Genomic DNA, 23,778 nt, shown 5'->3' with positions numbered 1-23,778 from the left:
TCTGAAATCATACCTAATAAACAGGGCTCCAGTCCAAGACTGAAATGATAAAAAAAATATTGACAGTAATTTAAAATCGCTATTGGCAAACATCTGGAAAACTTTGTAAGGTATTATCAGACATCATCACATTATGACTTGCTGACAAATGACTCTTATGAATTGGTTCCTTTTAATGAGTTAGTCTGAAAGATTCATGAAACAGCCTTGAATTCACTTTAGAGGTAGCAGTTCATCTCACTCAGTCTGTCAATCATTTAGACTCCCACAATGAACTGCAAGTCATTTATCAGTCATTTATCAGTCATTTCTGATATGAAATTTTGATTATGAAAACCAGAAACTGTTATTTGATAGGTTTCTTGAGATAACGCCATTTATTGGCTGGTTGTTCAAATGACAACATGTAATTAAAGATACATATTCACAATATAAAAATAATAATGGTATACTACAAGAAAGAAACTACAAAAAAAATAGGAATGGTTTTTGTTTACCATACAAATTGTTTAGAAAAATACAAATTAATACATGCACTGAGGTTTTTATTTTCAAACATCAAAATTATAAATACCAAAGAGTTCTGTATTATTTGCATATTCAGTTCTGTTTCATTCTACAAAGTTGTTTTATTATTATTCAAATTATTTTTAAAAAAAAAAAAAACACGAGGGAAACAAGGCACGCCTTAAAGAAAGATACTGGCATGCCGTACATTATCATAAGAAGAAAGCAGTTCTGGGAAATATTTGGATTTAGAACATCATCAGTTATAAATAAGCATTTTCTTTAATGCTCATCTTGGCCAAGCAAAACAATATCCCAGTGTTCATTTCCTCCTCCGAGCAAATACACTACAGTGTGTGCATCTTTTAGAGTTACGACGGATTCCCAAACCACTCTAAGACTGCTTGTTGGTTCTTTTCGACCCATTTGATGTTGGCCTTAGTCCTCTCAATGGATTGTTCAATGGCTAGGGTTCCTGAACCAAAACCTATGTGAGCGTAGTCATCCCTGAACTGTATCAGCTGTGTTTTGAAAACAGGAAAGTAGATTAAGAAACATTCAAATGTAAATATCTGCTGTACAAGATACCAGTCAAATAAATAAAGCAGTCCTGGGGAAGATCACATACCTGTTCCAATTCAAATGGAGTTGAGAATCTGTTTGTGACGCCATTGATCAGATTGGGGAAAGAGAAAGATTTCCCTCCAAATCTAATTGTAAAATAAAATAAGTGAATATGCAGTTATAGAAAGTTATATACTGCTATCTGTATTGTTAAGTAAACAGAGTCCCCCAGTATTTTTTCTTACTGATTGAAAATGTACTCCCAGTTGGCTCTAACAAAATCCCAGGCCAGCGGTTGGCCGACCACATTGCTTGCAATGCTGACGATGGTAGGGGTGACATCTTGTTTCCGAATTTTTCCTGGATCCAAAGTGTATTTGAGATACCTACAACATAAATTGAAGCACATGCATTTAAGTAAATGCAATGAGAACTGTATGTATTTGTCAGCATTGACCTGCAGTGAGCTCACCTGTTCAGTAACCAGGGCTCGGTGGCACATGCCATTGCAGTTCTCAGTTTATCTTTCTCTGAAGCAACAGTGGCTTTTTCAAACATCTCCCAAGCAAAGTCCCACTCCTTCTCGCCACCTGCAGCAATGGCACTGCAGTACACTGTAGACCTCAAGTTGGGCTTAATACTGAAACAGTGAGAAAATTGAAATGACAGTTAAATGGTAATCTTTTAAAGGGATAGTTCACCCAAAAATTAAAAATTCTGTCATTTATTACTCACCCTCATGCCGTTCCAAACCTGCAAGACCTTTGTTCATCTTCGGATTACAAATTAAGATATTTTATGAAATCCGAGAGCTTTCTGACCCTGCATAGACGGCAGCACACCTACCCCATTCAAGGCCCAGAAAGGCAGAAAGGACATCGTTAAAATAGTCGATCAGTGATTCAACCATAATGTTATGAAGCTATGAGAATGCTTTTTGTACGCAAAGAAAACAAAAATAGCAACTTTATTCAACAATTCTTCGAAAAATTACAATTGAACCACTGACGTCACATGGACTGTTTTACTGATGTCCTTACTACGTTTCTGGGCCTGGGAAAATTTAAGTTATATTGCTGTCTATGCAGGGTAAGAAAGCTTAATTTGTGATCCAAAGATGAACGAAGGTCTTACTGGTTTGGAACGACATGAAGGTGACAGAATTTTCATTTGTAATTTAATCTCTTTAATTTAAGGTAATAAGCTTGCATAGTCTGGATAAATATATATTTTAACTGTGATGCACTCAGGAAACATCATCAGATCAGGTCTCTCAGATTTGTATTGAGTGAAACTCACGGGTTGACTTTTGGATTTTCCATCCACTGTTGGAACCATGTTTTGACGAGAGTCGTACAGTCTTCAAGGCCAGTGCTGCAGGCAACTCTGAGTGCATTTACTTGATTATATCTGCAGATACAAAGACATCAATATAATGAATAGATGCTTGAGAGCAAATCTGAGCAGTTATTGTCACTGCTGTAAATTTATATGACTTACTGGTCAGTATGTCCTGGAGGCACATTTTCCCAATTTGTAAGCGTTGTGAAGTAATCAAACAAATTTTTCACCTGATTTCCAACATATGTCTGCAGGTATGAAATAATGTGATGTTAGAATTCAAGCTCAGTTGAGTTGACATTATGAAATATTCAGAGACAAACTTACCTGCATGGGGCCGTACACCTCTGTGCGATCAAACATGAGGTAAAAGTAGTCCAGGTTATCAAGAGCAGACTCCCACGGCATGTACTCAGTTTCAGAGGCTAGGAACAGCGTGGTTCTTAGAGCCAGTGTTGTTTCAACAATTTCTGCTCTGTAACGGAAAAAGATGTTATTAGCATTTGGACTGACTGGAAATTACACTCATAACTTTGAAGTTCAGATCTTACTTGGCCAGGTTAAAAGCATCATCAATTATCTGTGCCCGGTTAATAACTGGAATGCTCTAAATGAAATCAAATAAAAAGATTATTGTCAATTATTATACTGAATGAAAAAGAATCTAAATCTTTCTCAAAGTATCTTCAACAATATTACCTACTAACTTAATAAAGGTAATTCTTACCTGTCTTGAAGTCTGGAGTACATTAAGTAGACGTTGCCAGTTTTCATTATCATAGTTAACCCTGTAGTATCCTGTCACATTGATGTTGGCCAGAACCCACTCATCACCACTTATTTTCATGTGATCCGATTGTTCTAAATTAGAAATGTAGAGCAGAAATACATGGATTCGTTAAAGCAAATACAGTGTAACCCTTTATTGACATCCAATGATAATTTGTGAATATGATTAAAAGCAAAGTTCAACAAAACACGAAAAACCTGTCGTCATTTACTCATCATCAAGGCTCAGTGGAACATAAAAAGAAGTTTAACAGAATGTCCATATTTTTAAAATAGTTATCATATGCTTTCAGAAGAATTGAAATATAGTACTGAAATCTTTTGGGTTTAAAGCACAAACCACACTGCACGATTTTCGGCTGTCCCAGACGAAATATTAGCATTGTGAAACAATCGTGACAATTTCTGTGATCGTGGCTCTTAATCGGTGGTCCTGTGTCATACAGTGAGAGAGGTTCAAGGACAGCAGCTGTCACGGTCTTGCGACCAAAGATGCAACATGGCGCTAAAACATAAAACTGCTTACATCAAGCTCTTATTCTTTCCTTTTTCGCTGCTTCCACTTTTTTTCAGCACACATATAAACTACAACTGTCAAAGTGTGATTCATCATGCTCTTTTTTTTTTTTACCACTATAGCGCATGCTGGTGACGTTTTATTCTTCTATAGAAACGTGCGTTGTAGCGTACGAGTCAATAGGTGTCATCATCGTACAGTCTACATGCATGTCGTACCAGTTTATTAGATTCATGTTGCACAGTGTGATCTGCAATGATCTTATAGGATTGCTAAAATCGTGCAGTGTGTAGAAGGCTTAACAGCCCCAAGTCTCCATTCCCTCTCATTGTATGGAACAGAACAGTTTGGACATTGTGCTGGACTTCTTCTTTGGACTTCCACATAAGAAACAAAGTCATAAGGATTTGGAACAACATGAATGTGAATATGTAATGACAGAATTGTAATTTTTGGATGAGCTATCACTTCCACAGTAAATATAACTTGTCGCTGTCATCTTCAAACTCACCAGTTTTCTGTAGCAGCCAATATAGGGCTTGTGCTGCTTCTTTTTTTGTCCATGAAATTGGTACAAACCACTCATAACTGAAAAATGAAGAATATTTTGATATTGTAATTCCACAAGTGGGACATATGTAATAAGTAGGATACATGTAATAAGTTGGTATGAAAAAAAGGAATCATTCTAAATATATTTTATTGACCTAATTGTGAACAATTCATCTGTGCATATATTTCATTCTGGTGATACTACAAACTTCTCTCTAGTGATGTATGCCAGACTTTTCCAATCATTTAGTCTGCTTGAACCCCGCACCTTTCGTGCAATCGACTGCAATCTCAAGTTAATCTGCCTCCATCCAATCAACAACTGATTGATAGAGTCAAGTCCCCATCCTACTTTTTTATTTTTTGATTGTCTGTTTTACTCAAATGTATGTCACAATATGGAAGAAACTACTTCAGTTTTATATGAAGTAGGCTTTTAAAGCAGGCATCCTCAAATCTGGCCCACTCCTGCAGAGTTTAGCTCTAACCCTAATCAAACACACCTGAGCATGCTAATCAGAGTCTTTGAGATCAAAAATCACAGGTAGGTGAGTTTGATCAGGGTTGGAGCTAAACTCTGCAGCAGACTAGCCCTCCAGAGAAAGATTTGAGGAACCCTGCTTTAAAGTATCTAGTAAACTGCGCTGAAATCAGTAATAGGTGCTTTGTGATAAATAGTTTTTCCTTTTTTTTATGAATATTTTTTGACATACTTAAATTCTGATGGCCTGTCTGGTTTAGTTTCAGGGTCCAGGAGGAAGTGCTCCTGTGTGATCTGGCCAGTTGTCGTGTTAATAGTGACCACAGGAAAGCCCATTTGAAGAACCCAGCGGTCCATAATCTCTTGCACAGTTCTGGGAAGAGTGGTACCACTGCTGTCCACAGCCTACAACATTTCAGATATGAGCACTTGGCAACAAATCAGATAATGACGTGGCTGGAACGGCATTGTTTAACTGCAACATACCCTTTGAAGATGCTCCCAAAGGTCTGTGTACACTGTGTTGCTAAATTTGAAATGATCCAGATAAGTCTGTTGAAACAAATTGTTGTGAATGTACAAAAGCATTCTCCATTGTAAAAGCATATTCGATTTTTAGTGTACAGCACAACAAGGAATAGTTTACAAAAGGTTTTTACCTGGAGGCCTTGAGTAAACACTTCCTCAGTCAGGAAAGTAGATAGCATCCTAACTACTGATGCCCCCTAGAGGAAGAGACTCAGCATTACCAGACAAACTACATGGAGTCGGTATGTTCTTCATTATTAGTAGCAAACAATTCCCACACTACCTTACTGTAGGCAATCGTATCAAACACTTCACTAATTTGCTCTGGTCTTTGGATCTCCTCTTCTTTAGACGACAAGGGGTGAGATGAGGCCAATGCATCTATGGCAAAAACTTTGTGCACATCATTAAGAACGATCAAATCTTTCTGTGGGATAGGAATAGAAGAGTTAGGATTTCATCTGCTCTTAGTGATGGCTTTTTTCATTTACCCTTTATTGCTCTGGCTTTTGCTTCAAACACTCACAATGTTCCAATCTGGCTCAGCTTCATCTGCCCCAAGATATTCTCCGTAAGTTGCAAAACCTTCATTGAGCCACAGATCATTCCACCACCTGACAGTCACAAGGTTTCCAAACCACTAAAAAAGAGGAAGGTGGTGAACAGGTGAATTACAGGGGATGCAAACTGTACTGTTGTGAAGATGATAAAAATAAAGGTTCAAATTATAAAAAAGGACTCCTGATTATACCTGATGGGCAAGTTCATGGGCAATAACAGTAATGATTCTCTCTTTGTTTTCATTTGAGGATATTCCTTCATCGTACAGCAGGGACGTCTCTCTGTATGTGATTAACCCCCAGTTTTCCATTGCACCAAAGCTGAAGTCTGGCAGAGCAACTTGATCTATGCAATATTTTGAGATATGAGTAAAGCATTTAAAAATTGGTATGCAAATTTTAAGTATTAAACCAAATATTATTTAAATTGTAATTTTGATTAAAAAAAAAAAGGTTAAGTATGTAACCCTGGTTCCTCGTGGGAATGAGATTCTGCATCCGAAAATGCTAGGAGAACGCCTCCAGCATGAGCGGCTTTGAATATCATGTGCAATCTATACAATGGATGAGCGAGATGTCACGGACAAGGTGACGTAATGACCAGCTGTTGGGTGAAAAGCTTGTGCGGTGAAACCGGCGTCAGCTTCTAGGAATGAAGCAAGCGCTGGCAGGGATGCCGGAAGTATGGCCTCGAGATGCAGTGTCTCATTCCCTCGAGGAACCAGGGTTATATATGTAACCTGAGGCGTTCCTCTTCAGGAACTCGAGCTGCGTCCAAAAACGCTAGCGGAAAGAGATACCCACGCCGCTAGGCTTCCAAGTCCCTGCCAAGTGTGTATCCCTGCGGAGCACATCTAGGGCGAGAGGACGGAAGAGCCTGAAGTGGCCTGTATGTCAAGGCCATAAATCTGACAAAGGTCAGGGGCGTAGACCATCCCGCAGCGTTGCAGATGTCCTGTATTGGGACACCTGCGAGAAAGGCCTTGGAGGCCACCACACTTCGAGTCGAATGAGCTCCGACTCCCATCGACGAGGGGAGCTGAAAGGACTCATAGGCAATGTTAACACCAAGTAAGACTCACAACAGATTGAATAGACAATACACACACAGAGCGCTTGCTGAATGACAAAAAGCTGACGCCGGTTTCACCGCATGTGCTTTTATACCAGCTGGTCATTACATCACCCTGTCCGTGACATCTCGCCCATCCATTGGATAGATTGCACGTGATATTCAGAGCCACTCACGCTGGAGGCGTTCCCCTAGCGTTTTCAGACGCAGCTCGAGTTCCTGAAGAGGAATAACTGAATTCCCTCATAAAATATAGTTCATATCATAGGTTCTTACCTGATTTGGGCAGCGGATAGGGGACATTGTAATACTTCTCGAAGAATTTGAAACTTGGTCCAGTCACACTGAGTGCATACTCCCCTTGTCCTGCATTTATGGCTTCTTGACGGGCAAAAATTCTAATCTGTATAAATTATAGAATGGAGTGTTTTAGTAGATGAACACATGCTGTTTTCTAATCTTCACTAAATTAGGTAGGGCATAGAGCAGTAGGTTTCATTATTAAATTGGTGGATTTTGCCTGAAGATCCTTTGAAAAGATAAGTTACCTGCAGATTGTCAATGTTTTGTTCAATGAAGACAAAATCGCTGACAATAAATGCCAGCAAATATGTCGACATTATTTCTGTTGGTGCAAATGTTGTTCTGGTTACAAGAGTGCCATCCACTGTGATATTAACCTTGCCTGAAAGTCAGAAAGAGACATTGACTGATGAAACATTGAACATCTAATTTTCTTGAAATCAGTTTGAAGGAATAAAGCAAACTGATTCATCAGAAATAGACCACTTTATCAAATGAGTCTGTGTAGGGCAACCAAATTCTACATTGCTGTTTTTAAGCTAAAGGAATATTTTATGGACAAGAGCGTTCGCTTTTCTTTTTAACCTTTGGGAAGCCTAGTTAGTAAACTGTCAAAATATATTGTCTATTAATCAATCCAGGTCCCACAAAGGGCACAGTACTACTAAGGCCATTTTAAAAGTTTTAAATTACATTGTGGAGTCTTTAGATAATAAACATTTTTTTTTTGCAAATTTATTAAAAATAAAAAAAACTTAAATGATTCCATTGCATAAGAATTCATACCCTTATCTGGGACAGTTGATATTTAGCTCAGGAGCATTCATATTGCTTGTAGATGTTACTACAGTTCGAGAGAAGTTAACCTGTGGCAAATTCAGTTGAACGTGTATGATTTAGAAAGGCACACATGTCTTAATAATAGGTCTAACAGCTGAAAATGTATATCAGAGCAAAAACCAAGCCCTGAGGTAAAAAAAAAGAAAAAACTGCCTGTAGAGCTCAGAAACAGGATTGCATCAAGCCACACATTTGGGGAAGAGTTCAGAAAAAAATTATGCTGCATTGAAGGTTCACAGAAGCATGTAGTCTCTGTTACCCTTAATGGAAGAAGCTTGAAACAACCCTGCAGGATTCTTAGTTGAGCTCCATGATTATATGTGGAGACAGGAGAAACGAAGGACAAACATCACTGCAACACTCCACCAATCTATACTTTATGGCATTGTGGCCAAACTTAATCCTCTCCTCAGTGAAGACATAAAAAACTTGGAATTTGCAAAAAAAGCACCTAAAGGACCCTCAGACTGTGAAAAACAAGATTTTCTGGTCTGATGAACCTCAATTCCAAGCATCATGTTTGAGGGAAACCAGGCACTGCTCATCACCTGCAGAGTACCATCCCAAAAGTAAAGTGTGCTGGCAGCAGCCTCATGCTGTGGGGATGTTTTTCAGTGGCAGGGACTGAGGGACTCGTCAGAGTAGAAGAGAAGCTCAATGCATCAAAATATTGTGATAGCCTTAATGAAAACCCAGAGCATTCAGAACCTCAGACTGGACTGAAGGTTTACCTTCCAACAGGACAATGAACCTAAGCACACAGTAAGAGTGGCTTATAGACAACTCTGTGGATGTCCTTGAGTGGCCTAGACACAGCCTGGGCTTGAACCCAATCAAAAATTTCTGGAGAAACCTGAAAATGTGCATTTGCCCCCAAACAACCTGACAGAGTTTCAGAGGTGAAGAGGTGAGGAGAAGAATGGCAGATAATTGCTAAATGCTGATGTGCAAAGCTTGTTGAATCATACCCAAAAAGATTTGAGGCTGTAAAGGTGCTTCAGCTAAGTTGTGAGTTAAGGGTATGAATACTTATGCAATGTACTGATTTCAGTGTTTTTATTTTTAATACATTTATGAAGTTGTGACAAATCTGTTTTTGCTTTGTCATTATGGTGTATGGAGCGTAGACTGATGTGGAAAAAAAAGTTATTTTTAAGCAGTTTAACTCAACGCAGCAACATATCAAAACGTGAAAAAAATGAAGGGGTATGAATACTTTCACAAAGCACTGTACATATATATTTTATTATATATATACATTTTATAAAAAAAATTTTAAATGCAGATGATACTATTGTTTACTGCTCAGCCTTCTCTAAGCAACAATCTGTGGCTTCTTTCAGTCTCATTTTGATATTATCCAAAATAGGTTCTGTGCTTTGAAGCTGGTTTTAACTGTTTAAAACACAAAATGCAATGTTCTTTTTAAATTCTAAAACTTCTTCAGAAAATTCTATTGTTCTTCGGACTTCTCAGGGGAGCCAAATTACTTCAATGTCAGAGTGCAAAAAACTTGAGTAATATCGATAACACACTACGTTTGGTTCAGTATTTGAGGAAAAAATTAAAGGGAAAGTTAGGGTTTTACTTTAGAAGTGTTTCTCATTCAATGTGAGGAAGAAATTAGTGTCCACTATTTTTCTACCAGTTCTCGATTATGGCAATGTAGTCTGGATGCTTTGTACCAATGTGCTCTGAAATTTATAACTGTTTGTAAATTTTCAACTCATCATTGTGAACAATACGAAAGACTTGCATGGCCTCCTTTGAGTATTCAGAGAAAAATGTATTGGTATCTGTTGATATATAAAGCCATATTGGGTTGTTTGCCATTTTATCTCTGTTGTTTCATTCAAAGGACTTCATCTGTCAATTACTCATACATTCTCAATCAAATTATAATCTTTGTGTGCCCCTTGTCAGAACTGAGCTTGGTAAAGCTTCCTTTACATATGCCACTACTTCAGATAGGAATCTTCTTCAAAAGGAGATGAAGTTACAAAATTACAAAAGTTACAAAAAGAAGTTACAAAAAATACGGTTTTGAATCAATTATGAATGTATAATGGCTGTGTTATATGTTATAATTAGAAAGATATATGCTCCCCTTTTAATGTAGCTACTTTTTGTTTGTAGCTGTCAGTATAGATAACTACTTTTTCAAAGCAGTAACTTCACTGTAGTTTAACATTTTCAAATTATGATTAACTTGTATTTTGGTAAGCTACACTTTCAAAGCAGTTATCCAACACTGCTCCTGTACAGAATAAAGTGTTCATTTACCTATCACAACACCATTGGAGAGGGCAACGGTTGCTGGATCATGGAGAAGTGTAATGTGGAATACTGCTTTCATTGCAGGTTCATCAAAGCAAGGGAATGCCTTCCTAGCATCTGTTGCCTGCATCTGAGTTGTGGCAACCACTCTAAAAAAGAACATGGAGATTTAACTATATATGAAAGGCCTTTTGTAGTATAGGAGGAACTGACAAGACAAAAAGAAATGCCGTACTTCTTCACCCCATTCTCATAGTATTCACTTCGGTAGAAGCCTCCCAAGTCATCTGAAAGCTCGCCTAAAAATTCTGTGTAGAGCTCATAGCTTTCCCCAGCAGTTAATTCTTCTTTTAGATGAATTGCCATATACTGCGTTTTTGTGTGCATCACAATTGATTCAATGGTAGGAGCTGGCTTGCTTCCAAGAGCCGTCAAGGTGGGTTGCTTTATCATGTTCAGCTTATTGGAGTGAATGAGGATGAGGTTTGTCTTTTCCACACATCTGAAGACCACGCTGGACATCCCTGTGAAGATATAGAGTCCGGTTGGATCCGGCTGAAGCCGTGGCCACAGAGTGACATTGTAGGTTTTTGGACTAAGAGTCTGAGGAAGGCGCCACTGGTCCCATGGTTCATTGGATGGTGCCACTGTTGGATCTGTGGATTTAACCTCATTCTTGGACTTCTCTTGGGAGTAGACCACCGGGAGAGCAGTGATTGTGGCTAGTGCTCCAGCCGCTAACACAATCCCTACTATCCCGACAGTTTTACTGATGTAGAAACCCTTCCCCATGCTTCAGCAATTACAGGATGAGAGGAGTGAAACTGACATCTGTACAACGTTTCATTTAAGGCATGAGAAGGTTCTCCTCCCACATGAATTAATGGATCATCAATTAACACATCACAGCTCCAGTGTACAAAAGGGCATCAGAGGGTCATTGATAGCTGTGTTATCAAAACGTGGTAAGGCCATATGTTCTGTTTGTAAAATACAATTAAGTGTCGTTGCTCACACTTTTTCAGTGATGTGATCACGTCCATATGGCTGAAAATATTTGTAGGACTTTCAGGACTTGAAAATTCTGCTGCTAATGTCTTAGTGCCAGATACAGGACACGTACAGAGGCAGGTGGTTTTAGTGTTGTGGCTAATCAGTGCATATGCATAATATGTTTATATAAATATTTACTTGATATATAGCCATTTTGCATATTTAAAAAACATGATTAAACAAATGTGTATATATTGTAGATTTAAACATAATATTAGTGATCAGTGCAGACCAACAGTGGGATCTATTCAGTACACACACTATGGCAGGTCATACTGAAAAGCATCTACGTGCACTGTTGTGAATCCATTCAAGCTGAATTTCATTTGCAGAAATAATCCTGCACTATATAACTATACTGTTTGAGTGAAAAAAATACAGTTTAACCTTAGTTTAGCCAAATTACCTCATGTTTACCAGGAGCAAAGGACAGGCAAATGAACTTGTAAAAATGCCACTCTCTGTAGTCATCAAGCAGTGGGTATAATGATTATCAGTTTTTATGGTATCCCACCCTCATCATATTAACCCGTATCAGCTATAAATGAGGTGTTCAACAAAGTCACCAGACTCCATAAAACTCACCTTTAAAACAATAAATATTTCATTTATTTTGTGCAACATTTACCTCATTAAATCTAAAGGATCCCAGGACCTCAGCAGTGATTTCCACTTTTTATAAAAGTCATCTTGATATTTAAATTGATTCAAATGAAATCTGGTTTTGTTATTAAATATTCTGCATCTTCAAAGTCAGAAGAGATGGAGTTCATGATTTCATGACATCGTCTAAAAGCTCTGGACCTTTGATAGACTTCTATCTTCAAAGATAACAGAGTAGCAGAGATTTCACTATTGTTGTTTTGGTTGTGTAACCATGATCTGTCAAAAATTTGCCGACATACTGTCATATATGAAACAGATCTTACCCCGTGATTGTTGACCATTTTTATAGGCAGTAAGTGCACAAAATTATATTCTACATTTAGATCTGGTGACGCTGCAGATTCTTTGTGACAATAAAATGTTTTTAACATGAAATGTTGAGGGGTACAAGACAAGATCAAATATAATGTTTTGTTTTGTAAACGTGGAGAAGTTCAGGAATCAAGCTCATACTTGTCTCCAAAATACAATGTAACCATAAGATATTTCCAACATTGAAGAACCCTTTCATGGTCCATATCCATTAAGTAATTAATAAAACCTTTAAAAAAAAGTAAGACTTGAATTTGGACAAAAACATTTTTAATGACCAAGTAACATTTAATATAAATTATTAATGTGTAACATTAGTAGTTGGTCTGTTGGCATAAATGACACGTTAGTACAGTATTGTGGAATTTAGCTACATCACAGACAAAATACAAAACAACACTATAATCAAAATTGGAAATGGTTTGTCTGCAAACCAAAGTCTGAAATTGAAAAGGTACATTGTAAATGATCGGACCCAGTAGTGTGCGTCAGACTTTTAAGAGTCCTCAGGTGATGGTCAGTCGTAAGTCCATAAATGGCATTATCTACAGTATCTATGACAATGAATGTCAACACACAATAACAACACACAAAAACACAATGATCAGACATGCAAACTCAAAACGGAGAGAGACTGGGCACTTTTATATTGATGTCCCCTATATTGATGTTACGGGGTATTTCAGGAAGGTTCATATTTTTCACAGCAGAAACTGCTCGTGCTGGCGCGGCAGACAGACCACCCTGCCAAAAACACACAAAAAATATGTTATTACTGTTATTAACCTCAAAATTCTACTCACAATCATACTGGATTTATTCAGCATTAAACCGAAGTCCAAACTTGGCCTGTGAACAATATTCTGTAACCCAATCTTATAAGTCCACTGAAAAATTTCAGGTATAACCCGGCCCAAAACAAAATATGATACAATTAAAATAAAAGAAACATTACAAAATTACAAACAAAAACTCAAAAGTTATACAAGACTAACTACACGACCCGGCCTGACCTCAACAGAACTGTTAAACACTGCATTTTCTAGTCAAAGTTCAAAGTACGGTAAAGTTTATGAACCACCACCATCCTGTTTCTTCAGTCTTTAACCAAATGTTGTGGATGGATGTTGCTTTGGTTCTCTTTAATGTGTGTTGTATTATCTTATGTAACATTTCCTCATTTTAACCCCTTCAATGTATACATAAGAGTACGTCCAGTATTGTCAAACATTATCAATCACCTCGACTGCAGATAGAATATCAGGAACACAATGACTATGAACCACTGATATCGGCTCAGATACCTTTCACCAGTTTGATAAAGCCAAAAGATTTATCTTTAGGGAAAAAGAAAGCGATGCTAAACAAGATTAATGAAAATGTCTTTTGAGATGTCATTCATGTTTTTCACAAACATTTCGAAGGCCCTGTGTCAACCATGCATCTAAAAATCAAGTTAATGTGTACAATATTATTTAACCTGATTTTTTTCTTTTTTTTAATTGTTAAAAATTTGCATGTATCTTTCACAGGAAACCATTTAAAATTTCCCTTCCTGATTGGGTTGAGGCACTGCAATGCATGTAAAAGATGTCTGAATAAACTGGAGCGACTACCGGTTACTCTGTCAATGTGAACTCACCTCCGATTTCTCCATTCTGTTCTGCAGCTCCACTTGAGCAACTATTTCATTCATGTTAGTTTCCAGAACCATCCCACCCATGACAACTTCCTGGAGAATGTAATGAACCTGGAATAAACAAAAAAACATCAACCTTCAAACCTTTTGTTTTTCATTAGTAACTTAACAAAATAATGACTTATGAATAAACAGCTAGGCCTGAGTAACAAAACACATTTCACAATTTGATTCTGTTTTATTGGGGTATATTACAGTAAATATTTAAAATATATTTATTAAAAAGAACCAGTTCGTAGGAGTCACTTGTTCAGGAATCCAGTTATACTTACCTGTATGTTTTAATGTACTAAAATAACTGCTTCATAGGAATCATTTGTTTGTGAATCTTATGTAAAAAGTGATTCATAAAATCAATACTTTAAGACAAACAGCTCAGCTGACCGAATCAGAACATTAAATTGTTATATCTATATAGTTCTTACTCATTTTTAGTTATTTTACTATTTCAAGATAAATTACATTTTTCTAAATTAAAAATTTAGAAATTATGCCTTGCTGAAATATATATATATATATATATATATATATATTTTTTTTTTTTTTTTTTTTTCAGTTAACAAGTTTATTTTTGTCAAGTTTATTTCAAGTAACAATTTTTTTTTTTTTATGGTTTCATTTTAATGATAATAGCTCTGAAAACTGACCTTATCCATGTGAAAGATTAAGTCCAGTTCACACACATTCTCAAAGCATTTGTCCAGGGTTTCTACAAAGACCTGCAGGACAAAATTATACACAATTGTGAATAACAACATGTTCTTTCAGCGAGATTTTAAAAAGGGTCAAGTAACGTTTCAGGTTACACACACCAAAAAAGAAGCAAATTAACTACTCATGCACAAAAAAGTTCTATGGCATTACCATTCAGATGGTATTCTGATATATACCATACTAAATTAATGGTATTTACATAATACTTACAGGTAATATGGAATTAGTATGGTCCAGTGAGAACTAATGCATCCTGATATGTTAAATGACCATTGCACTAAAACAAGAGTTTTAAACTCTGCCTTGTCTTTATGTACATCTTCAATAAAAGTTGATACATGAATGGAATATGAGATGCATTAACCACCCCCTTGTGGCTGTAGGCCATAACTACAGCATGTAAATTGCAGTATGTTCACCTGAATGAGATCTAGAATCCCCAGCTCGCTCTCTGATGAGTCCACACAAAACACAAAGTACAGGGTGGCATAGTGTCTGTAGATCAGCTTGTAGTCAGAGCCGCCGATCAAACTAAAAGTGAATAGAAAAACTACAGTAAATACCTTTTGAGTTTAATTGAGCACCTCAAAATAACTTTTGAGATTTGTTGAGTATCAGAATCAGAATGAGCTTTTTTTGCCAAGTATGCTTGCGCATACAAGGAATTTGTTTTAGTGTCATAAGCTTCCAGTTCACAGAGACAACAACGACACACAGACAATAAAAATAAGATGAGAATAAAAAATACACATATGTAAATATAAATAAAGAAAAAATGAAAAATAAAAATATTTAATACAGATGCATAAAGAGTATGCATCTTTATACAGTATTATATACAGAGATATGGTTGACAATCATAACAGTAAGCCCTTATGTGTAACATTATTATGCATATTGTCACCTTCCGCCCTCCAGAAAATTGCAGACATTGTCATCTCTTTTGGACACCAGATGAAAGGTCTCCCTAATGATCTGTTGTTGCATGTCTTCTGCCTGTAAAAGAAACATGATAAATTAAATTTACCTTGGATTTTCCACATAAACTTTTAAATTACACATTAAAATATACAGAGGAGAGAATGAAACATTAGTGGTTTAACATTATATAAAAATGACTACTATGAACATGTAATATAAATTATTACATTTATATAGATGAGCATATACTGTACATATATAATAAGTAAGCAAAAACAAAATGAGGAACTGACTTTCCAGTAAGAAGGTGACAAAAAAATAAGGTAACATTTTAGAATAGGTAACACTTGTTAACTATTAACTACGACTTTTCCCTCAATAAATTCTTAATTTGCTGCTGATTAATAGTTAGTAAGGTAGTTGTTAAGTTTAGGTATTGGGTAGGATTAGGGATGTAGAAATAAGGTCATGTAGAATAAGACATTAATATGTGCTTAATTAGTACTAATACATGGCTAATATTCTAGTAATATGCACGCTAATAAGCAACTAATAGGTGTAACCATAAAATAAAGTGTTACCAAAAATAAATATTCCATATCACAAAACATTATATTTATACACAAATATTTTATCTGAAGCTGTATGTTCAACTATGATATATTGAATAAAAGACAATTAATTAAATTAATCTGTATAGTAAGAATGGCTGGCAAATGCAGTTCCAGTGTCTTTTATGCGCTTATCTTACAAAATATTGGTAGAATCTGATGAGCCTGGGTTTCCCATGGTTGTTAAAAATGAGAATAGCCTTAATCATCCTTGCCGTTTGATTATTTTTATGTGGCTACTCGTTGTTTTTTAGCTAAGCTTCAGCTTGTCAATAAAGAACGATTCTAGGCACTTCCGTGTCACGTGACTTTTGCATAATAATATTGCAATATTTGGCGGTATTTGTTAGTATTCATTTAAAAATCAGTTTTACAGATAATCCCATTATACTTGACAAACTATGACTACCGTGATAATTTTTGTAATGATTCGTGATTTTTGTAATCTGTTTCCACCTGCGTTCAATGAACTCTGATTGAATTACGAATTGATGAGTTGAGGACTTTATTTTGACGCGCTCACGGCCCGCTGTGCGACCCGGAAGTCCTGCGTTTCCTGTTGTCGCATCACTCGCGTGTCGTGTCTGTCAGCTAGCTGTTACTTATATAAACAACCCGAATTAAAATATGAAACACTTGACAGGAGAGTGACAATAAACACGTATCGCATGAGGAATGAGACGGCATTCATTTTGCTCACGCTTGTAAACTGCTGTAAAGAAAGTGTTTTGGAAACGCTGCTGTTTACATGTAACGTTATTCAAACTGAAATTCATATTGTGAAAGGACGCTTTGTATTTCTTGGTAAGTGCATCCTCGTGAGCGTTTTTATCTTTGCTTTATCAATGCTTTATTGTTTTATAGTTCATACCGTTTTTGTATCATAATTTTATTGTAGCCATTCAATTGCTTGCTTAATTAAATATACTTGTACTTAGTGCAATTAATATAATTATTTTATGTTATTTACACTGTATGGTGTGTCTCTAAGATAAATAGATCCAAATGTAAGTGAGTTAGAAAACATGTTCCATTGTAAACAAACAACAGTTTGTTTTCACACTCCTCCTAACTGACCTACATTCCCATAGTTATGATTCTGTAGAGGTTAGTAATCATAATAATACTCTCAGATAAGTATTTTGGTTTGTATTTGTGTTTTGTAACCGCATTCATTTGCATAATTACTACTTTTGTGCTGTTAAGTTAAAATGATAAAACCTTTAGTAATGGGTATCATGTGTGTCTTAATTAACCCTTTACAGGTTAAGAAAAATAGACGCATTGGCATTCTTTACTGATAGTTCTATGGAAGTGATTTAATTTTACCACTTTTTCTATAGCTACAAACTGCTTTATTTCTTTTCTGTTTTTAATTCCAGCTCAGGACGGACCATCCGTGAATAATCTGCTTCATCTCTTAGTGAGTTTTATTCCTTTGTTCAAGCCTCGATGTAAGTCATATGATCTGTACATCCTGGAACGGGTTTAGTGAGCCCTTCAGTGCTGTTTGCATTGACGGCTGTAACCAGGCGTTCGGAGGGGTGTGGCAGACATTTATGTGCTTCACCCAAAACCTATCTGTTCACTTTTGAAACTTCCTTATAACCAACAAAGCCTTAATAACTGCAGGTTCAACTCAAGTTCAAAGCACTTAGAAGAGGTTAGGGCTTATGTTACTTTAAAATGGGAGCTTCTAATGTGAAAAGAGAACACAAAAGGTAACTTTATATTATGCCTACGTGTTTTATTGCACTTGTGGTCTAGTCTTCATTGAACAGGATTGAAACAGCTGTTTTGCAGGTAGAGCAGACGAAATTTCGTAACTTCCTTGTAGTGTTTTGGAATTTGTACTAGATGGCGCAATTGAATCACATTTATGTTCATTCTCACTTCCTTCTCTGATGCAATTCATTTCTATCTTTCTATTATCTAATGTATTTAAAAATGAATCCATTTGAGTTGCAGTTTTATTGTTGTTTCTGTATATCTCACAGGTGTTGGGGATGTGACCCTCTCTCACATTATGGTCTCAGCCACTCATGTGATCATGACTGTCCATCCCATCCTGGTCCTGCTGCCCATTCTGGGGCTCCTTGTGCTTCCATGTGCACCCTCGCATTTGGTGAATGGCCTCAGGATAGTGGCTAATGTGCCTATGAACAACACAAGGGATTGTAACCTAACCTATTGTAAGTCTATCTCTACTGCACCTCAAATATCCTTTTGATTCATTTAAATTGCATTTCAGTAATTTTTTTTTTTATTATAAATGTAATACTTCTGAATAAATATTCTTGGATTTCAATAAAATATTGAGATAAAGGTAACTACAAAGGATGAGCCATGAGGTTCTCTAGTGTAAAAGGTATTTTTAAAATGTCACATTTTTAAGAAACAGTTATTTTCTATTGTTTAATTTATTTGAGAGAGCATTTGCCAGTGATACGTGAGACACAGCAGTGATTCTGTACATTAGTATTTTTGCTGGTTCTATCTATCTATCTATATTATTGATAGATTTAGTAGGAAAGAAAAACAGGAAATCAAGGGTTAAGGCTACTACTCTGACAGATGTTTGCTATGCCAAAATATTAGTGTTTTTGTGTGTATGAAGAACATTTTCTCATTTATATTTACTAATAGGTTTTTATTTATATTTGTCATTTAATGTCAATCTTTTTTTTTTTTTAACACAAAGAAACAATTTTAAAATGAGTAATTATATTATGCAAAATACGATGGGGCCATTGGATAAATTGTATGTATATTATTTTTGTAATGTATAATGCAATAAATATATAACATTACATGGATACTTTTTTTTGCACAAAACCTTATCTAAACATCTTGATGACTTTACCTTTGTGTCATATCTTCATCAGCACAATATTCAATGCATCAGGCAATTTTTAATTTAAATAATTTTTAAATGGATAGGTCACCCAAAAATAAACATTGTTTTAATTTTACTTTCCCCCCCCCCCCCCCCCATGTCATTCAGAACCTTCTGTGGAATACAAAAAAAAAAGAATTTTGAAGAACCAAACAACATTGGCCCCCACTGACTTTAACTGTATGGACGAAAAAAGAGAAAAACACTGAGACATTGTTCAAAGTGTGTTATACATGTTTTGGGATGACATGAGTCTGGGTGAATGATGACACAATTTTCATTTTTGTTTGTGCATGATCAACTAAGTTCTGTCTTGACAGTTCCATCAACTGGCCTGAAGCTCTCTCACACAGGCCATCCTTATTGTTGAACCCTGCACAAACATAATTGTTTGATTATTTTCCACTATTACGAAGAGTTAAACCAGCCTGTTTTTCTTTTTCTTTGTTTCTTTGAGGGCTTGAGAATGAAATGCAATCTGCGCGCTACCTTCAGAGATAAAACGGGGTACCTGCGGAATATCATATTTTTTTTAAAAAGTAAAGCCATATGTTGTGTGTTGTCTTTTATACATCACGATTTTCCCTTGAAGGACGTGCACTTTCAAAGAAGGCCATGTGTTTCGCATTTAAGATGAAAGGGAGGCCTGGGTTGGCTGTTCTGCTTATGCGCCAGGCGTTGCTTCAGCGGGCCATACACTTCTACAGTCTTCGTCAAGACATGCTCTTTGTCTAATTAAATTGCTTTCTTTTTCCCCCCTCTCGCTTTGACCACACACGTTGCACTTGACTATCTCGCCACCTCTGTAAACACGTAGACAGCCGAAGTGACCCCGAGGCGTGCTGGCTTTGTGTTCAGGAGTAGAGCGACTGGCCCTGCCCCCGCCCGATAACATGCACGTACGTTGTCAGTATTGAGTTTCCATCACGTTAACCGTACAGAGATCGAAAGCAAGGTCAGAATCGCCACCGCCATCTGGAAGTCTGAAATGTTTGGAATGATGGCGAGCTATAAATACATAAGCATTCCACATTCCACTGCAGGGAACGGTGTGTTTTGGACACGTCAAAGACTAAACGTACTACAGGGCAACATGTGGCGACTGCAAAAATCAGGACAGGTCCTCTACTATTTCACACCGCTCTCCTTTCGCCTTTGGTTTCCTGCGTTTTCTGCTTCAAACAGCTGGAGAAGTGTTTAAAAGGGGAAAAATGCACGCGACGCAGCTGGCCCCTCGATTTAGTGTGTCAACGCTGACCAAGAGATGATTCAACCGGGGGTTTTCACTTCACCGAGGTTGATTATTGATTCACCTGGAGCTTTTGAACACTGGATGATTGTCCGTTGGCAAGGTCCAAAAAGGGAAATGGGGTATTTTGGAGCATTCTGCAGTGCCAGCGCAAGCAAATTCTTTATAGCCCCCGTTGGTCCTGCCGTGCTGCAGCCACCTGGTTAAGTAATCAAGGGAAGTGGGAATAAGGGAAAGAGTGGAGACGGATGTGGAGGTTGAGGTGTGCTGTACCTAACGCACACATGGCCGCTGGGATGGGATCAAAGAGAGGTGCGGCAAGGTCTGTTTTTCCTCCCAGACATGGCTCGTTCCCGAAGACTGCAGAGCTCAGGATATGCAGTTTGACATCCAGTAATGAGCATTCGGGGAACATCTCTGTCCCAATGAAAACAACCGAGGTTGATGAGTCACAGATTGCACTGTTCATTTTATTTCATATTTTAGAGCGAGCTGTAAAATATATTTGGCCATGACACTCTAAAAACAGCCTTTAGAAACTTGGGTTTGGGTTATTTGTTCTCTTAAATTTTGGTTATGGTTGCACAAAGTGTCCAGTTTTGCTATTTGATGATTTATGGATTGGAAATTATGATGATGGCTCAGAAGCTTTATGTATTATGTCCAAATTGGTGTAATATATGTTTGTACCTTGAATTTCTCATCCCTTGTGAAAATATTTTTTTGATTTGGTTATTACCTCCTATTTTGACAGGATTCAGATGGATTCAAACCGTTAACTTGTCTGCTTTTTAAAAGATTCATTCAGAACTGGCCTATAAGAGTCATTTATTTGTGAATCAGATTGGACTGGTTGTCTTTTTAGCTCACCAGTCAATTCGGTCTTCAACTCGCATTCACAATCCTGTTAAAATAAGGTTTCTTTTGCCGTGGCACTGATGCATTAGCAACTGTGTCTATTCGGCAATCAGATGTCATTTTGAAGTCCATCGAAATTGACTGCAAACAAGGTTTATTTCAAGTAACAATATTTAATTTTTCATAGAGAACGTCCTGTTAATTCCTTTTTTTTTTCCCTTCATTTTTCAGGTCCTCTGAATGAAGACTGTACGAAGGCTATTCCTAATAAAAATCAATCTGTGTGTTTTCTGATCAGCTGTGCGAATAATACCCAGAACTTTTCTTGTGAAAATATCACAGATTTCGACGACATGTTAGCGGAACCAAGTGTGAGCACAAATGGTAACGCCTCTCCTTGGTTTGCCTGCATTTTTTTTTTATGTTTGTGCTTTTCAATGATATTATTTTTCATCTCTTGCAAGTATGTTTGTATTTGTTTCATTTATTAACTTTATCTCTTACTTTGAAATGATTTGTCACACTGATTTTTAAAAAAAAAAGTAAATTGTGAGGTTATGTGAATATTAGTCAGATGTGACATAATATTTACCAATCCAAACTTTGTTTTGCAGACTCAATCCATGTGGGCAAAAATCAGACTGATAAATCAGCACTTCCCCATCAGTCTGCTAGCAACAACTCTTCACCTAATTTAACACAACTGTTACCTAACGTCTCGATCTCCAGGACTTCCACTACCACAGAATCGACCACTTTAAAAATGAACTTTACGACTATAGCGACCATCAACCTGCAGACAAATACAACAGAGAAAGCCACCACAGCTGATGCAGTGTCAAAACTAGCGATCACCGCAACCATTCCGACAACACTAGCCGTGACGTTCAACACCATAACTACACCTGAACCAACCACAACTAGCCCTAAACCATCTCCAACAACTACCAGCACAACCACCACCCCCACAACAGTTGCACAAACCATGATTCCACAACAGCCTTCTTTACCGTCCCAATCAGGGACCAATATGTCCGCCAGCATTTCACCATCAGTGCCTACAACACCTTCATCCACTCCTTCCACAAAACCAATCCAAACTTCTGCAGCATCATCGGATGAGAAGAAGCCAACACAGACCATGCCAAAAACCTCATTGAGCCCCTCAGTAGTGGCGTCTGCACTGCCTAAGGACATTCCCAAAAGGGACCAAGCCATGATTGATGTGGCCGGGGACCCTTTGACCAGCCACCTGTTGAACACAAGCTCCTTGTTGGCAGTTCTTCTGTTTGGCCTCCTCTTCTTCGTGGTCACGGTGGCGCTGTTTCTCAAACAAGCATACGAGAGTTACAAGCGGAAGGACTACACTCAGGTCGACTATCTCATCAATGGAATGTACTCCGATTCGGGGGTCTGACCGGGATTGTGTGGTTTACATTTCAGTATATTTCCATTTTCAAAGGTTGGTAGCTGATTGACTTTGGTTTAAGACCCCTTGGTAGCACTCAAACGCTTGAAAGAGAATCCAGCTGGTGCTCGAGTGAGTTGGTATGATGTGTATCTTTTGTTTCTATGCAGATTTAGCTTCCACGTAATTCTTGGCACATGGGGCTGAAGCCTTAGTATTAACTTAGCCCTCAACCTTCGTTCAACGAATGTCATTATAAGGGATTCATAGTGCAATACATGGAAATGTTTTGTCTAATCTGTCATGTCCAGTGTTTCATCTGCGGCTGATGATATTGGCTGCAATAATTGCCTTTTTATGTTTGTCGGAACAGTTCAGGAACATTCAAAGAATTGTTTGAATTAATGCCTTTTTTTTTTTTTGTATGTGTGTGAGGTATAAATGCCAAACCAGGAGATGTGACACAGAAGCACATTATTGTAAAGCCAAGGGAATAACTCAGCCATTGTGTATTTAGTGTCTGGAACAAAGAACAGATCAGAGGAAGGGATGAAGTATGATACTTTGATATGTGCCAAATTGATTTTGTAAGTCTTAATAGCTGCACTGTTAAAAAGATATATAATAAAGAAAAAACCTACTTTGCACTCGGTGTTATTTTATTGCGTGTGAAGTGTCTGTCTCTACTTGATGTTTACTTAACTTTGATCCATAGGCTGACGGTAATCTGAGCATCTGGTTTCCACAGAAATTTCATCGTGGAGCTTCAATGGGTTTCACTTCTCTTAATTTAATAAAGTTCATTAACAAGCACATTAACAAATGTGACAGGGCTCTGAAAAAATTAAACATTTAGGAGCCAAATGACAAATTTACGACCTCGTCCTAAACAATAATCGTGAATAAGCCATCGCAGCTTACATTTTGTTCGTTCGTTGTCGCTACGATATTTGGAATCACATATGGACGCACACAGCCTCCCAGGTTACATTTTAAGTGGTTATTTACTTTTTTTGTTGTATTTTTGACCATTTTAGTCGCAATTTGGGGTCGTGTGAGT

At 37.2% G+C, this 23,778-nt stretch overlaps 3 protein-coding genes and 1 long non-coding RNA gene across 4 annotated transcripts; 2 read left to right on the top strand and 2 right to left on the bottom strand.

Annotated features, from left to right (window-relative positions):
• Positions 1 to 153: 153 nt before the first annotated feature.
• On the bottom strand, positions 154 to 12,118 carry LOC131533929 (aminopeptidase N-like). The gene is made up of 20 exons (XM_058766413.1): positions 10,567 to 12,118; positions 10,338 to 10,480; positions 7,460 to 7,596; positions 7,188 to 7,314; positions 6,031 to 6,185; positions 5,806 to 5,919; positions 5,563 to 5,706; positions 5,411 to 5,476; positions 5,238 to 5,303; positions 4,984 to 5,156; positions 4,230 to 4,306; positions 3,140 to 3,273; positions 2,964 to 3,019; positions 2,740 to 2,887; positions 2,572 to 2,660; positions 2,371 to 2,481; positions 1,544 to 1,711; positions 1,317 to 1,457; positions 1,136 to 1,217; positions 154 to 1,028 (listed from the first exon to the last, which is right to left on the bottom strand). The coding sequence occupies exons 1-20, from the start codon at positions 11,121 to 11,123 to the stop codon at positions 879 to 881; spliced, it is 2,838 nt and encodes a 945-aa protein (XP_058622396.1). The 5' UTR covers positions 11,124 to 12,118; the 3' UTR covers positions 154 to 878.
• Positions 5,122 to 5,793, top strand: LOC131533934 (uncharacterized). Its single transcript, XR_009269251.1, has 3 exons — positions 5,122 to 5,258; positions 5,371 to 5,521; positions 5,631 to 5,793. It is a non-coding gene; the product is annotated as an uncharacterized LOC131533934 (long non-coding RNA).
• A 481-nt stretch (positions 12,119 to 12,599) lies between the features above and the next one.
• On the bottom strand, positions 12,600 to 16,630 carry ap3s2 (adaptor related protein complex 3 subunit sigma 2). Its single transcript, XM_058766415.1, has 6 exons — positions 16,448 to 16,630; positions 15,680 to 15,771; positions 15,195 to 15,306; positions 14,709 to 14,780; positions 14,005 to 14,112; positions 12,600 to 13,106 (listed from the first exon to the last, which is right to left on the bottom strand). Exons 1-6 carry the CDS (start codon positions 16,514 to 16,516, stop codon positions 12,981 to 12,983), a joined length of 579 nt encoding a protein of 192 aa, XP_058622398.1. The 5' UTR covers positions 16,517 to 16,630; the 3' UTR covers positions 12,600 to 12,980.
• A 203-nt stretch (positions 16,631 to 16,833) lies between these two features.
• wu:fa25f02 (uncharacterized protein C11orf24) lies at positions 16,834 to 23,365 on the top strand. The gene is made up of 5 exons (XM_058768019.1): positions 16,834 to 17,111; positions 17,690 to 17,730; positions 18,305 to 18,499; positions 21,542 to 21,694; positions 21,925 to 23,365. Exons 3-5 carry the CDS (start codon positions 18,334 to 18,336, stop codon positions 22,725 to 22,727), a joined length of 1,122 nt encoding a protein of 373 aa, XP_058624002.1. The 5' UTR covers positions 16,834 to 17,111; positions 17,690 to 17,730; positions 18,305 to 18,333; the 3' UTR covers positions 22,728 to 23,365.
• Positions 23,366 to 23,778: the final 413 nt, after the last annotated feature.

Source organism: Onychostoma macrolepis, chromosome 25 (assembly GCF_012432095.1).
Source record: "Onychostoma macrolepis isolate SWU-2019 chromosome 25, ASM1243209v1, whole genome shotgun sequence".
Classification (NCBI taxonomy): Eukaryota; Metazoa; Chordata; class Actinopteri; order Cypriniformes; family Cyprinidae; genus Onychostoma; species Onychostoma macrolepis.
Note: the sequence above shows the minus strand (reverse complement) of the source record. Positions and strands in the feature narration are given on the sequence as shown.